This window comes from Trichosurus vulpecula, chromosome 2 (genome assembly GCF_011100635.1).
Source record: "Trichosurus vulpecula isolate mTriVul1 chromosome 2, mTriVul1.pri, whole genome shotgun sequence".
In the NCBI taxonomy this organism is placed as follows: Eukaryota; Metazoa; Chordata; class Mammalia; order Diprotodontia; family Phalangeridae; genus Trichosurus; species Trichosurus vulpecula.
This window is the reverse complement of record NC_050574.1, coordinates 330,824,220-330,839,447: the sequence shown is the minus strand read 5'-3', so window position 1 is coordinate 330,839,447 and position 15,228 is coordinate 330,824,220. Positions and strand designations below refer to the sequence as shown.

General features: G+C 41.8%; 1 protein-coding gene across 1 annotated transcript in view; it reads right to left on the bottom strand.

The window, feature by feature from the left end:
- ITGB5 (integrin subunit beta 5) overlaps positions 1-15,228 on the bottom strand; it is a 192,264-nt gene that overhangs the window by 18,135 nt on the left and 158,901 nt on the right. Inside the window, exon 11 of the mRNA XM_036745271.1 lies at positions 10,051-10,273. Coding sequence (XP_036601166.1) covers positions 10,051-10,273 — 223 coding nt within the window. The remainder of the gene's footprint in view (positions 1-10,050; positions 10,274-15,228) is intronic.

Below are 15,228 nucleotides of genomic sequence, written 5' to 3'. Positions count from 1 at the left end.
GTGATCCATTAGAGAGAGAATGGAGATGCTGACCAGAATTTAGGAAGAGTTTCCCAGTGGCACCTGCATAGCTGCTGTTGGGTATGGTTAGGTTATGACTGGGTTATGAGTGGTTAGGTTATGACTTCTCTGAGGGGCAGATGTCTGTCTCAGAAAGGGAAATCTGAGAGCTTGAACAGTAGGAGGAAGAAATTCTGTGTGGGAGTGTTGGAGAAGAAGCACAGATAATAGTGGTGTTGGATACGAGCCCCTGAGAGAGTGGGATGTTGACTCATCTTCCTGACTGCTACTTCTGAAGAGAGAGAAGGGAGTCCCTCCTTGCGATCATTTGATTCCACAGTCTTTGACATTACTTTGAAGAACACCAACTATGAATGGCTTTCTAAATGGTCTTCCTGTTTCCAGTCCTTCCCTTCTCCAATTTATCCTACACAGCATGCTGCATCCATTTTTTCAATTATCCCTCCACTGACCTCTAATACCGCACAAAATCCTTCAATGGCTTTTCATTCCCACTTCTACCAAGGCACAGAAGAGTTGTGATCTGTGTTGGTGGATGGAGGAGCCATAGAGATAAAAATCATACATTTCTCCAAAGGATAGAAGAGAATAGCCAAGAAATGTTTTCAGATGAGAGAGAGAGAGCGAGAGAGAGAGAGAAAGAGCGAGAGAGAGAGAGAGAGAGAGAGAGCGCCTATTATATGCAAGACATTATATGAAGGACTTGGGGGAGGAGGTGGATACAAAAAAAGTATAGGATATAGCTAGAAAGATTGTATCTGTACATGTGAATAGATAACATAGAAAAGTCACTAAATTGTTCATACCTTTTGATTTTAGTGATCCCACTACTGGGCAGGTACTCCAAGAAGGTCCGAGACAAAAAGAAAGTCTTATATGTAACAAGATATTCACAGTATCACTTTTTGTGGTAGCAACAAAAGGCAAACAGATCTGGCAATAAAGCAAGTACCCATTGCTTGGAAACCAGCTGAACAAACAATGAAATATGGTTGTGGAATGGTTTGGTACCATATAGTTGGAATGTTGCTCACTCTAGGAAATCATTAATACATGAGGAATCTGGAGCAATACAGGAAGAACCATAAGAAGTGATGCAGAAAGAAGAAAGCAGAAGAGAATATCATATTTGGTAACTATAATAAAGTAAATGGAAACAACATTAAAAGGCAGCTGAAATCAGATTAATTTCAATGACCAATTTTAGTCCAGGAAAAACAGATGATGAAACTCCTCTTCTTTATAGAGAAGAAAAAAAATTACAGGCATGTAATGTTTCGTACACTATTGGATAGGGTTGTTTTTTGTTCAGTTTTGCTTAATTGCTTTGTTACAAGGGAGAGTTCAGGGGCAACTAGGTGGCACAGCGGATAGAGTACTGGTCCTGAGTTCAAATCTGACCTCAGACATTTACTAGCTGGGTGCCCCTTGGCAAGTCACTTAACCCTGATTTCCTCCAAAAAAAAAAAGCTGGGGAGAGAGTTCTTTGGGGACAGGATATATCAGAAAATGGCTGTGGTGTAACAGAAAAAAAAGATATCCCAAACACTTTTTTTAAAAAAGCTATCATATACAAACTGCTGAATGCCCATGTAAATTGTAAGGGTTCCTGTCTTCTCCCTCTGTGTATTCCCTACAGCATGTCAGAGCCCTAAAACACAGCAGGTACTCAAATGTATGATGTTTTTTCTTTAGCCATAAGAGGCTCTAATTGAATCATCATCAATTTTGATCCACTTTGACATTTGGAAACCCCTGGACATGTATCCAAAACAGTATTCATCCATTCTTCGGTGACCTTCTCTGCCCAATGGAAAGAATCTATTCCTGGTTATCATGTTATCAATGTAGCATGATGAAAGAGCATTTAACTGGAAGAACCATGTTGGCATATTAGCTCGGTCACTGGCCAGCTGTGTGACAGAGGTTCATTTATCATCTCTCAGGATCTCAGTTGTCTCATTTGTAAAAAGAAGAGGTTAGACTGACTGGCTGGTCTCTTGACCTTTCCACTCAAAAATTCTGATTCTAATTCTTCACAGTCCCCTAAAGGGAAAGAGAATTGGACTGCAGAGGGCAGGTTTCCATTTGGAGAAGTGGCTAAATGGTGTTGGTAATTATCTTAAAGATGTCATGTGCACCTCCAGACCAAGCCAGGGATTTGGGGAGGGAGCTGCATAGCCCATAGAGTATGGAGAGTGATGACTATCCTCTATGCCCTGCTGCAGAGGTTTCTACTAAGGTCTTCCTTAAGGATACGTTTAGGTAGCTTAGGGGTGGCCAACTTAGAATTTAGTCCCAGCATGGCAAGTTTTCTAAGATTAACTGCTTTTATTACTACAGACCCTTGGGTTAATTAATATCAATAAACACAGCAAGGCTAAGAAAAGTTGTTAGTGAGCTATGAATTAAATTAGGCACATCAACCTAAAATAAGCAAGGTATCCCACTCTTGCTTTTCCAAGGCAGCAATCATTCTGTTCTAGGGGAGGTTAGAATGAAGAGTGACTTTAGGGATCACTCTTATTTTATCATAATATACTTTTTGTTGTTGAGTTATTCTTCAGTTGTGCCCGACTCTTCATGACTGCATTTGGGGTTTTCTTGCTAATAATACTGGAGTGGTTTGCCATTTCCTTCTCCAGCTCATTTTACAGATGAGGAAACTGAGGCAAACAGGGTTAAGTGACTTGCCCAGAGTCACACAACAATTAAGTATCTGAGGCCAGATCTGAACCCAAGAAGAAAAAGGTGTTTTCCTGACTCCAGGCCTGGCACTCTCTTCACTGCACCATCTAGCTGCCCGCCCTTAAAACATACTATAGACCACCTAAAGAGAAGGAAGTAGATGAGGTGTTCAGGAAATAGATGACAAGAGGCATAATATTGTAGTGATGAGACATTTAATTATTCCAACAGCTGCTGGTGCTCTCCCTCTATCCAAAGCAGAGTAGCTACTAGTTTCTTGGCATCCTTACTGATAATTTCATCCTTCAAAAAGTGGTGGAAGAATTGAAGAGAACTTCTATTCTGGACCTAATTCTCACTAACAAGGAGCAATTGTTTCCCTTTGTGTCTTAGAATTTCATTCCTGTCCCTCCTAGGCTGGCTGACCATGTAGAATTTTTGTACTTGGAATCCTGCCTACCCTTCCCCTGAACTCTTTGAAATTTGCTTTCCAAAAATGTGGGATATGAGTGACTATGTCTGGCTTTCTATCAAAAGATCTAAGATACCATGGTCACTTCCTCCCAGGGTCCTATTGTTCCTACTTAAATAATTTCTCCTCCTTCTTGGGAGTTTCTGATCCTGTCTGGCTCATTTTTCTCCTAAGGAATACCTCTCAACAATCAGAGTTGTTCAAAAGTAGAATGAGTTGGCCCAACAATTCCATGGCTGGGTCTACATCCCAAAGAGATCAAAGAAAGAGGAAAAAGAATGTGAAAGATATTTCCAGCAGCTCTTTTTGTGGAGGCAAAGAATTGGAAACTGAGGAGACACCTATCAATTGGGGAATGGCTGGGTTGTGACGTATGAAGGGGATGGAATACTATTCTGTAAGAAATGATGGAGATTGTTTCGGAGAAACCTGGGAAGATTTGCATGAACTGATGTGGAGGGAAGTAAGTAGAACTAGGAGAACAATTCAATTCAGTAACCACGTTCTTGCAAAAACAAACATCTTAAAAACTGTTCAGTAAAATGACCGAGGATGATTCCAGAGTACTCAAGAGGAAACATGTGACGCACCTCTTGACAGAGATGATGGACTCTGTGAAGACTGAAGTACTGGTTTTTGGATATGGCTGATGTGGGAAATAATGAGACAGATTGCAGCCAAGTTGTAAAGGACTTTGAAAGCTAAACAGAGGTGTTTATATCTTATTCTGGAGGCAAGAGGGAGCCACTGAAGTTTATTTTATGGGACAGCTAGGTGGTACAGTTAGTGGATAGAGTACCAGGCCTGGAGTAAAGAAGACTCTTCTTCCTGAGTTCAAACCCAGCCTCAGACGTTTGCTAACTGTGTCACCATGGGTAAATCATTTAACCCTGTTTGCCTCAGTTTCCTCATCTGTAAAATGAGCTGGAGAAGGACATGGCAAACCACTCCAGTATCACTGCCAAGAAAACCCCAGAGTGGGTTGTGAAGAGTCAGACATGGCGGAAAAATGACTGAACAACAACAAACAACAACTGAAGTTTATTGAGTAGAAAATTGACATGGCAGGTAAAGGACAGACTACAATGACAAGAGACTTACAGCAGGGAGACAAGTGGATGAGTGAAACTCCCCTGTCTTAACCACTTTTTCCTCTTCTTATGGCATGTATCTACTGCTATGCAGTTTAGTTATCTGTCTACTAGACTATTTACCTCTTGGTATAAGTCACTGCTGTATCTCTAGTGGTATCTAGAACATGACCAGCCCTCACAAATGCTTGAATTATTAAGTTCGGGGTAACTGTCTTGTATTGATAGCATGCCTGGCCTCATATATTCTTCCAAGGAGGTGAGAAACAGGCCCCAGGAGAACTTGAGTAATGATGACTCCCTTTTATATAACCCTCATGAGTCTACAAATCGTTTTCCTCACAACCATCCCAATGGGTCAAGGGAACATGTCACTGTGCCCACTTTACAGATGAGGAAACTGAGGCTCAGAGAGGTTATGACTTATCAAAGGTCACACATTGCATGATAGAACCAGTATTCGGACCTCATCATATGACTCCAGGTGCCACTATAGCACATACCTTCTCTAGGGAATTTCCTGACGTCATGGTCCTCTTCCAGAACAAAGGACAACTATCACCAATACCAACAGAGAATGTAATTTCTAATGCATGGAGGGAGGTTATGATTGTGGCCATACCTATGAGGGGCCTGGGTCAGGACTGAACAGCAACAGTCAGGACCAGGGATACAGGGAGTAGAGAACAGAAGTTGTACATGTGGGAGATGTTCAGGGGCAGGAGGGAGAATCTTGGAGGAAAGGGTTGTTTTGTATTTGGTAGGTAGGATTGGGTCAAAGTTTAAGAACACAGACCCAAGTGAAAGGCTGTTGTTAGGTGCTGGGGAACAAATTAGCTGAAATTGCTGCCCTATCTTTCTCGATGTCTGTCTGTTTTTCTTTGATTCTCATTCTGACTCTGTGTTGGAGTTGGAAGGGTACTCAGAGCTTACTTAGACCAACAAGTACATAAACATAGACTCTCCTCTATAATACCTTGGCTCTGCCTCTTAACCATCTCTGAGATTCTGAGAACACGGGGTCACAGAGGTAGAATCTTAACTGCCTCTGTTTCCTCATTAGTAAAATTAAGAGGCTAGCAAAAAAAAAAAAGACTAAACTCTCTACTACTGAGAGGTAGCTAGATGGCTTAGTGGATAGAACACTGAACCTGGGGTCAGGAAGATCTGAGTTAAAATGCGGCTTTAGACACTCACTAGCTGTATGACCCTGGGCAAGTCACTTGACCTCAGTTTGCCTAACCCACCGGAGAAGGAAATGGTGAATTCCTCCAGTATCTTTGCCAAGAAAAGCCACAGACAATATTGTCCACAGGGTCAGAAAGAATTAGATATGACTAAACAATACCAACAACAATGTACACACTGACCCAATGATGCTACCCAGCTCCTGACAGAGAAGGTAACGGCCTAAATATACAGAACAAAACACACATTTATGGATATGGCCCATAAAGGAATTTGTTTTGCTTGACTATGCATATTTGTTACAAAGATTTTATTTTTTCTCCCTTTCCCTTCACCCTCTGGGGAGTAAATAGAAGAGGTGGGAAGGAAAACCAAATGCTAATTGAAAAAGAAATAAGAAAAAAAAAAAGGAGTTTGGATTAAGTAACCTCTAAAGTCTCTACTAACTTTAAATTTGTAATCCTATGATCCCAGATAAGTGGCCATCCAGATTCTTCTGGAATATCTCCAGGAAGAAGCAACTCACTCTCTACCAAGGCAGTCCATGTTGGGATGGCTCTAATCGGGAACACATTTTCCCTTACGTCAAGAAAAACGTGCTTCCAGGCAACTGGCATTACTGAATCTAGTTCTGCCCTTTTCCTTCAAGGAAGCTCTTCTGTAGGAAAGCCTTCACATACTTGAAAACATTCATATTCCCTTTAAAGTCCTCTCTTCATCAAGTGAAACGTCCCGTTTCCGTAACCAATTCTCACACGGCATCGTATCCATTTAGCCTTTCTTACCACCCAGGTTCTGTCCTTTGGACATGTCCTTCCTCAAACCTGGCACCCGACATGAACAATGTGCTCCAGATATCTATCTGGTGTTCAGTCACTCAGTTGTGTCCAACTCTACGTGACCCCCCGAACTTTGTCCACGGGGCTTTCTTGGCAAAGATACTGGAGGGATTTGCTCTTTCCTTCTTGCGTCTTCTCGTTTTACAGATGAGGAACGGAGTCACATGGGGGTAGGTGACTTGCTCAGTGTCACACAGCTAGTAAGCGTTTGAGGCCAGATAGGAACTCAGATCTTCCTGACGCCAGGCCTAGTGCTCCATCTACTGTGCCGCCTAGCCGCCCCTATATCTATAGATAGAGCTGTAGATATAGAGATAGATAGATAGATATGGATAGGTAGATTACCTTCCTCATTCTGGACACATTATACATAACTGGACACAATATGCAACTTTTTATTTGCTGTATTTCCTGAATCAAATTTTACATGCCTGGTTCTGATTTTTGTTTGTTTTGGTTCAGACATGTTATTTCATTGGTCTAGGGAACTCCCAGTGATGAAATTCTCTCTACCAATGCAGATCTGCAACTTATAGTTCTAGAGAGTATACACCTTATATATACCTACTAATTTACGTATGATCTTCCCTATCATTATTATTATTATTGTTGCAATAACATTAAATAAAAGTCATTCCTAGCTCGCCAGTGGCTTCATGGAGTTCTTGGTAAGATGCTTGTTTTTTACACAGTGACCAGCATCAGAAAGGCTTAATAAATGTATATTGACTTATTCACTGATGAGGGACGCTCACTACGAGTTTCAGGGACTTGTCCAGGGTCACACAGCCAGTGTGTGTCAGAGGCTGGGTTTGAACCCTAATCTTCCTGATGCCATGGCTAGTTCTCTATCCACCATGCCAGGCTTCTTCTCCAGAGTAACTGTTTAAAGCTGATGAAATGTGTATGTGTATAATCCCTATACAGATAGTGATAGGAATAGAGAGATAGATCAATATAGACAGACAGATAGACCACCTTCACCATTCTCAATACTGCTTGTACATAATTGGCCATAACATGTAACAGAAGCATACTTTTGGTCTGCTGTATTTATTGATTATATGTATACACACACACACACACACACACACATACACTATACGTATAGTGATATGTATGTAGTATTTGATATAGACAGCTCACATGCATACACATATATACATATATACATACATATTAATATATATATTCTATATGAAATAGTAACTATAAATAGTAGCCTATTACTTGCTTACAATAACCTCCCAGTGTTCTTGTATGGATCATCCATACCCAGTGCTTAATCCGAGGTGGCCCTTTCTCTGCTGCCGTCGTAACACACATTGGAGCCACTTTCCTAGGCCCACAGACATCCTTCGTTGGTGACTGGTACAAGCTTGGGGAACATGCATTCACTTTAAAATTAGCTTGAGCCAAGCATCATTAGGAAGGAAAACCCGCTGCCAAAAGACAATTACATAATGCCCTCTCTCCAAAGCCAAATGGCTCTTGTATCATCAGATGTTTCTGATTATTCATGTCTCTGCTTCCTCTCTATCCCCTGCCCTCCCTCAAGCACAGACACTGTTGATGCAGCTGTTCTGGAGCACATTTCAAGTTAAAATGTCAGCAGTGTTTTCCAGAAGGCAAACGGCTGTTTGATTTTTCTCCTGTATTCCTTTTCACCCGCCTACATTCCTCCAGGGATGGAGGGAGCAGTAGGGCAGGGTGGGTAACACAGGCCTCTGCAATAAGAACACTGGGCTTTGGGGCCAGCAAACCTGTTTTCTAGTAATGGCCCTAGAACTGTACAGACAAGATATAGTACTCATTACCTCAACTCTATGTGCTTCAGATCCTTTATCTATAAAATAAGAGTGGGAGGCATGGGACACACGAGCTCACACATGTGCACATGCCCACACACATACAAACACACGTACACACAGGTGTGAACAGATGATTAAATTCAATTATTACTAACACCCACTATGTGCAAAGCAGCACAGTGTAGACAGGGAACAGGCCTGGGAGTTGGTAAGACCTAGCTTGGTTCTCTAGTCATACTTTTCAGTCACATAAAATTTAAGCTGACTTCATGACCTCAGACAAGTCACTGAATCCCTCAGTGTCTCAGGCAATGCTCTAGACAGCAAATCTTAACCTTTTTCTGTGTCCTGGACCCCTCAGCCAGTCTGGTGAAGCCTATGGAGTCCTTCTCAGTTTAGTTTTTAAAATAAAAATAAATAAAATAAAAAGTACATGGGAAAACAATTCTATTGAAATAAAGGTCTAATTTTTCCTATCCGAGTTCCTACAAACCCCTGGGTGGGGGGAGGATCTGTGGACCCCAAGTTAAGAATTCTTGCTCTAAGACCATAAGATGTTGACCAATATGCACATGGAGTGTGCATTTATAAATGAATTATAAATTGAATAATTGAATTGAATAAAGTGATTTATAAAATGAATTATAAAACACTTTGAAGTTTGCTAAGTCCTTTATATACATAACATTTGATTCTTAAAGCAACCCAAGCAGGCAACTCATGATACTATTATCTGTCTTTTACAAATGAGGAAACTGAGGCTTAGTGAGATTATAAGACTTGTCCAAAGTCATATACTTGACAAGTGTCTTGAGGTAGGATGGAAACCCAGTTCTTTCCAGATTCCAAACCCACAGAGCTCAAGAGCACAGGGTCATAGAATGAGAACTGAACGGGACCTCGGATGTCTTTCTCATTCTGAGAAATCCAAGGCTCACAGAAATGAGTGACGGGCCCATAGTCCTACCCCTGATACCTGTCGCAAGCCCCTCTTGACACCAGCTCCATAATCCTAACATTGTCTGACTATATGAAACTATGTCTGGCTTTGCAAGTATCCCTGGGCCTCAAGGACTAGGGAACACTAGTCTAGGGAACACTAGTCCTCAGAAGAAATATGTCAATGGAAGAGATCATTCAAAAGTCACTTTTATTTGTCTTTGGAATATTTATTCATATGTCAGGTTAGGGGGATTTCCATCCCTCCCCCCAAGTCAACGGACCTTCTTAACTATGTTTTGTTTCAGTTAGAGGCATCTCATAATAAGAGTTATTTAGGAATGAAATGCATTCTCTCATGATGTACTCAGCTTCCTGTCACCTGGATTGTTTAAGCAGAGGGTATGTGGTCATTTGTCAGAGTATTCCTATACGGAGGGGTAGTTTGGATGAGACAAAATAAAGAGCCTGGTCCTCTAGCTTCTAGTTCCTTCCCCTCTGAGATAACCTTCCATCTACGAACAGGAATTTTTTCATTCTTTGCATCTGTATCCTCAAGTGACTGACGCTTAATAAATCCTTGATGATCAACTGATCTACTCTGTATAAAACTCGGATGTACTTGGTTATTTATATGTTGTTTCTTGCATTAGAATGTAATCTCCTTGAGGTCAGGAATAGCTTTTGCCATTTTTAAAGTTCCAGCTTTTAGCAAAGTGCCTAGCAAACTCTTCATAAATGCTCCATTATCTGACCGACCTCTAATTTTAAAAGTCAATAATTCTAATATTAAAAAAATTTTCAGCCCCTGACCAAATAAAATAGCATCTGAATAGCAAGTGGAGATCAAAAAAAAAGGCACAGTGGTGCCAGAAATTGCCCAACATGAATGTCTGGCTCTCCACATTTTGTCCGGCCCAGGCAGGTAAAGCTGGAAGACCAGGGATGCCCCAGTGGCCAAGAAAGGAAGAAGTAGAGGAGAGAGGGGTGCTGGGAATTACCTCTTTGTGCTGCAGGCATCTGGGCAGGTTGGACACTTCTCGCACATCTCTCCAAAGGCTCCAGGCTTTGTGCACTGGCACCGCCCACAGGAGCAATACCCTCGGCCACTGCAGATCTGGCCATCATTGGACAGACATGTTTCAGTCTCTGTAGAGCAGTTACAGTTGTCCCCGATGTAGCCAGCATGGCATTTGCACTCCCCACAGTGGCATTCCCCGTGACCTAAAACCAACACATAGGGCACATCAGGGCACTTGACCTCGGCAGGGCTGGGAAGCACAGATAGGACAGGCAATTTATCTAAGTTATTCCACAGAATGGCTGGGCCCCACAGGGATTTCAAAATCCCCGATTCTAGTTCCCCAAACTATAAAATAAGGGAGTTAGACTACCTAATGCAATGTAAGTCAGTAAACTTTAACTTTTAAATGTCTACTATGTACGAGGTCATAGTCATCACTGAAGTCCCTTGCAATTCCAACATCCAACTTCCATCCCTTCCATTCCAATCCAATTGTGGTTGGAATGATCAATGGTCCCAGGAACAACCTTGCCAGCTCACTGGGTCTGTCTCAGCTCAAATGAGGCACTTAGCTCATTCATTGGCTCTGGGCCCCAAAATCCCCACAGGATCTGAACATGCCCAAAGAAAGACATCTGAGCAATGAAGACAAAGACTTATGCAGCACATGCAATGCCCAAGTCGAGAAACCTATTGAGTTCAGTCATGGATGCCTCATGGGAAGAGGCATCTTCCAAAGGGCTGGGGTATTATCTTCTCAGGAGTCTGAAATACAGCATTTTGTACCTTGGCATTTGCCAAGCCCAGGGTTATCACTGACTTAAGACATATAGCCTTTTAAAAGAAGGATTGTTTAAGCTAAAAGGCATATTTCACGATCAGAGCTAACGAGAAATAAAATGGGCTCATTTCATGATATAGTGAGCACATCACTGGAAATATTCAAGCAGAGTCTGTATGACCACCTGTTTTTCCACAATAGACGAGGATAAGACTCTTTATGTGTGTGCAGGGTGGGTAGGGGAAGAGGTGGCAGGTTACCTATGGGGAAATTTCTAACCATGGCTGAGAGTGCTCAACACCACTGACAAAAATACACATGAATGGAGGCAGCCTCTGCTGGAGTCCTTCAGTGCTTCATCATGTCATGTATATCCATGACCCTGTGGGCATACCAAGGGAAAGGAAGCTCTGGCACAGCCTACTAATATAATACAATACAGTAAACATTTATTAATGTTTTCTTCTATGTGCCAGGCACTGTGCTAAGTACTGGAGATATAAACAGAAAAGTAAGACAGTTCCTACCCTCAAGGAGCTTCCAATCTAAAGGAAGACAACACACAAAAGGAAGCTAAGAAAAAGTGGAGATGGGGGGGGCAGGTGGGAGAAGTAGCCAGTGAGAGGAAAAGATGTTATAGAATCAAATTCAAGGGGTGCAGGTGGTGGCAGAGGAAGAACCAACTGGGCTTCTGAGCTATCTTTACAGGGAAGCTTTGGGAGGAGTTCTTTGCTCCAGCCCTCCATTCATAGGGACAGAGAGGACAGATGAGGTGTGTGAGTAGCAAGCTGAGAAAGCTTCCCATCCACGCCTGGACCTGTCATCTAAGGAATAGCCTCTGCCAGTATACACAGGCTCATCACCAAAAAGGCCAGCCACCAGTTAATGAGGTTTTTTGTTTGTCAGTTTTTCCACAGCAGCTCATTAAATCAGTTCCTAAGGTGTGAAGGGCCACAACAGGTGTCCATGGAAGGATTGCCATGCCACTGAAATCATAGCTCTGATGAAATGAGAACGGAGGATGCCAAATATCAGCACAAAAGGTACATAATTTAAATATGGATAGACGATTCTTTGCTTGGTGCTTGATGTGTATTTTTTTTCAGCAGCAGATTTTCTATAAGTTTGGTTAAAGCTAATTTTAATCAAAATCAGTTTTCATCCCCTGAGTGTGCCCACACCGGAGGAGATCAGAGGAGCGGAAGGTAGGTTGGGGATGTGCCAATCTCACTTCCGAGCCAAAATCAAGGCTCTGTTCCGGCGAGAACGTGCCAGCATGTGCTACAGAGCCAGCCACCAAGTGAGCGTGAGCCCAAACAGAGCCTCAGAATAGGACTCCGCTGTGGCCTTGGCATCATGGAAAAGAATCAGCAGGGTGATGCTATCTGGCACATGACTGAAGGAGGGTGACCTAAAGGATGGCCAGACTTCAGAGACATCACTAAAACCTTCCTTCCACCCTCCACCCTATTTCCAGACTTGCCGTCCTTTTCCTCCCCAGGATTTACAATAAATTATATTTCAGTTGTGCTGTGATCAAGGCAATTTACAAATCAACACTGGAGCATATGGTGAACACTCTGGGAGACTAAGGAATGCTTATTTAACTGCTAGGATCCTGGTGCAATGTTTGAGCCCCACAACATACGATCTAATCTTGTAACCCAGTGGCTACAACCAAGTCACACATACAGCTGTAATCCTGGAGGAGGCTCATCTAGAAGGATATCTCTATTCCTCTCCTCCGGGTGCCAAAAGCTATTACCTCCTTCAGGCCTCAGTGCCAAATGCAGTATGCCTTCTCTGACAACAAGATTATAGATCTAGAGGTGGAGGGAACTTCAGAGTCTGTCTGGTGCAACTCCCTCAAACTGAGGTCCCAGGTAACAAATGGTAGCAAGCATAAGAGGCAGGATTTGAATCCAGCTCTTCTAACTCTAATTCTTATCATTCCTTTATTCTACTTCCTCTTAGCTCTCATGTTCCACGAGAATTCCAATTTTAATGAGTTTGAAAGAATATCACTCACTATGGTACATCCAATCATCCCCCATTAAAATGGGCACAGAAAGCACAGCTGGTTTAAAGCATGTGTGCTTATCTGTCATTGTGGTTGTTCAGTCGTTCAGTTGTGTCCAACTCATTGTAACCCCACAGACCACAGCACACCAGGCCCTTCTGTGTTCCACTGTCTCCCAAAGTCTATCCGAACTCGTTGTTTCTTCTTCTGCCTTCAGTCTTTCCCAACACCAGGGGCTTTTCCAGTGAATCCTGTCTTCTCATTATGTGGCCAAAGTATTTAAGCTCCAGCTTCAGTATTTGTCCTTCCAATGACTAGTCTGAATTAATTTCTTTAAGTATTGACTAATTTGATCACTTAAAAAAGCAAATGATTAGCATGTTACAGAAAATCCTAATTTCACAGTTAAAAGGGACCTCAGTGGTCATCTGTCCCAATCCATATCTGAAAAGGAATATATTTGGCTAATGGTCATCCAGCCTCCATTTAAAGACTTCCAAGGAGGGAGGACCCGCTATCTCCTAATCATACTATATTCACCAACAGACGCAAAGGAAAGATTGTGCAAAACAAGATACTTCGCTAGTTTCCATAACTAGTAGCAATAACTGAGCCAGCACACAAAAGTAACTCACATTTACTACCACCTTCTTATTTAGAAAGCATTTTTCTCCTCAACAAGTAGATGGGGGGTAGATAGTACAAATATTATTGCCTTAGTGGATAGAGCACTGGCCCCAAAGTCAGCAGGACCTGAATTTAAATCCAGCTTCAGATGCTTACTAACTGTGGGGTGATCCTGGGCAAGTCACTTCACCCTGTTTGCCTCAGTTTCCTCATCTGTCAAATGAACTGGAAAAATTTGGAACTCAAAATCTTGTGGAAGTGAATGCCGAAAACTAAAAATTAACTAATTAATTTTTTAAAATTAAAATAAAATAAAATGAACCAGAGAAGGAAATGGAAAACCACTCTACTATTTTTGTCAAGAAAACCTCAAATGGGGTCACAGAGAGTTGGACACAACTGAAAGGACGTAACAACACAAACAACAGAGATGGAGAATGAAGGTGGGGCTCCCAGCCCCACTCACAGCCTAATAGTAGAACTGAAAATCAGGTCTTCTCATTACTAATTTCAGGACTCTTTCCACGACAACATGCCAATACTTCTTTGCCATTTTGCTTTGACATGTATTTGAATGAAATAAAAGCTACTCCTCCACACATTCCTACTCCAGTACATCATGGTATGGAGGTAATCGTGTTCTAAAGGCTATGACAGATGAGTGGAAGCCCTGGAAGGCTCGCCCATACTGGAAAGTCTTTGAGTATGGCCCTGGCAAGAGATGCCTATTTTCCAAGGAGCAGGTTAGTTAAGTATGAAGTGGCCAACTGACTGGCCACTTAGTAATGAATTCTTTGGCCACGGAAACCTGTAAAATGCTCAATAAAAGTTGTTATGTTCTATTTCAGAGGACTGTATTGGTGATGGGTGTAGAGCAAATAGGGATTATAAACTGTTTTTGTTGGGGGAGCAGAGAGTTTTTTGTTATATGTGGGTAGATGTTTATACAGAGCACTTTCTGAAACTGAATGCAATGTAACTCTAATGACCAAACTTGTCCCCAAAGAAGCAACAAGGAAATCTACCTCCCTTCCTTGTTTGTAGAGGTGGAGGACTATGGGTATTGGATCACCTTATATACTGTCAGCCTAAGTTAATAAGTTGGTTAGTCTGGCTGAACTGTTTTTTCTTGCTATTTATTTTTTAGTCTTTGTTAAAAGGAATGACTCACTAGGTCAGAGTTAGGAAAGGAATATATTTAGAAAAGAATGTGCTATTAAAAAAAGAAAAATTAAAAATATTTTTAAAAAGAATTCTTTCTGAGATGATATAGGTTTTACAGTGACATGACTGTGGTCTTCTCAGGATAGAAATAAATGTGGGTTACCTGAAGAGTCAAAGTTGCTAATAATGGTAGGTTGGAAATTGATTCACAATATTTCTGGTGAGGACTAGGAGAGAAGGAATGGATCTGGGGCATAACAGGGCAGAAATGCAACAGAAGGTAGACATTTTTTTCCAGAATGGATAAAACTAGACACTCTGTATTCTTTATCTAAACTTATGTTACTGATCTATGGTTTGGAAACCGAAAGGAAGAATAACAGAATGTTAGGGCCAGAGGGGTCCTTAGAGGTCATCTAGCCCAACCTTTTCCTAAAAGGATGCAGAGAAAGACTCAGTGCCTAGAGGCCTCCTGAAATTATTCATTGAAAATGCATTTATCAAGTGCCTACTATGTGCTGGGCACTGTGCTAGGCAGTCAGGATATAAAGGGGAAAAAAATG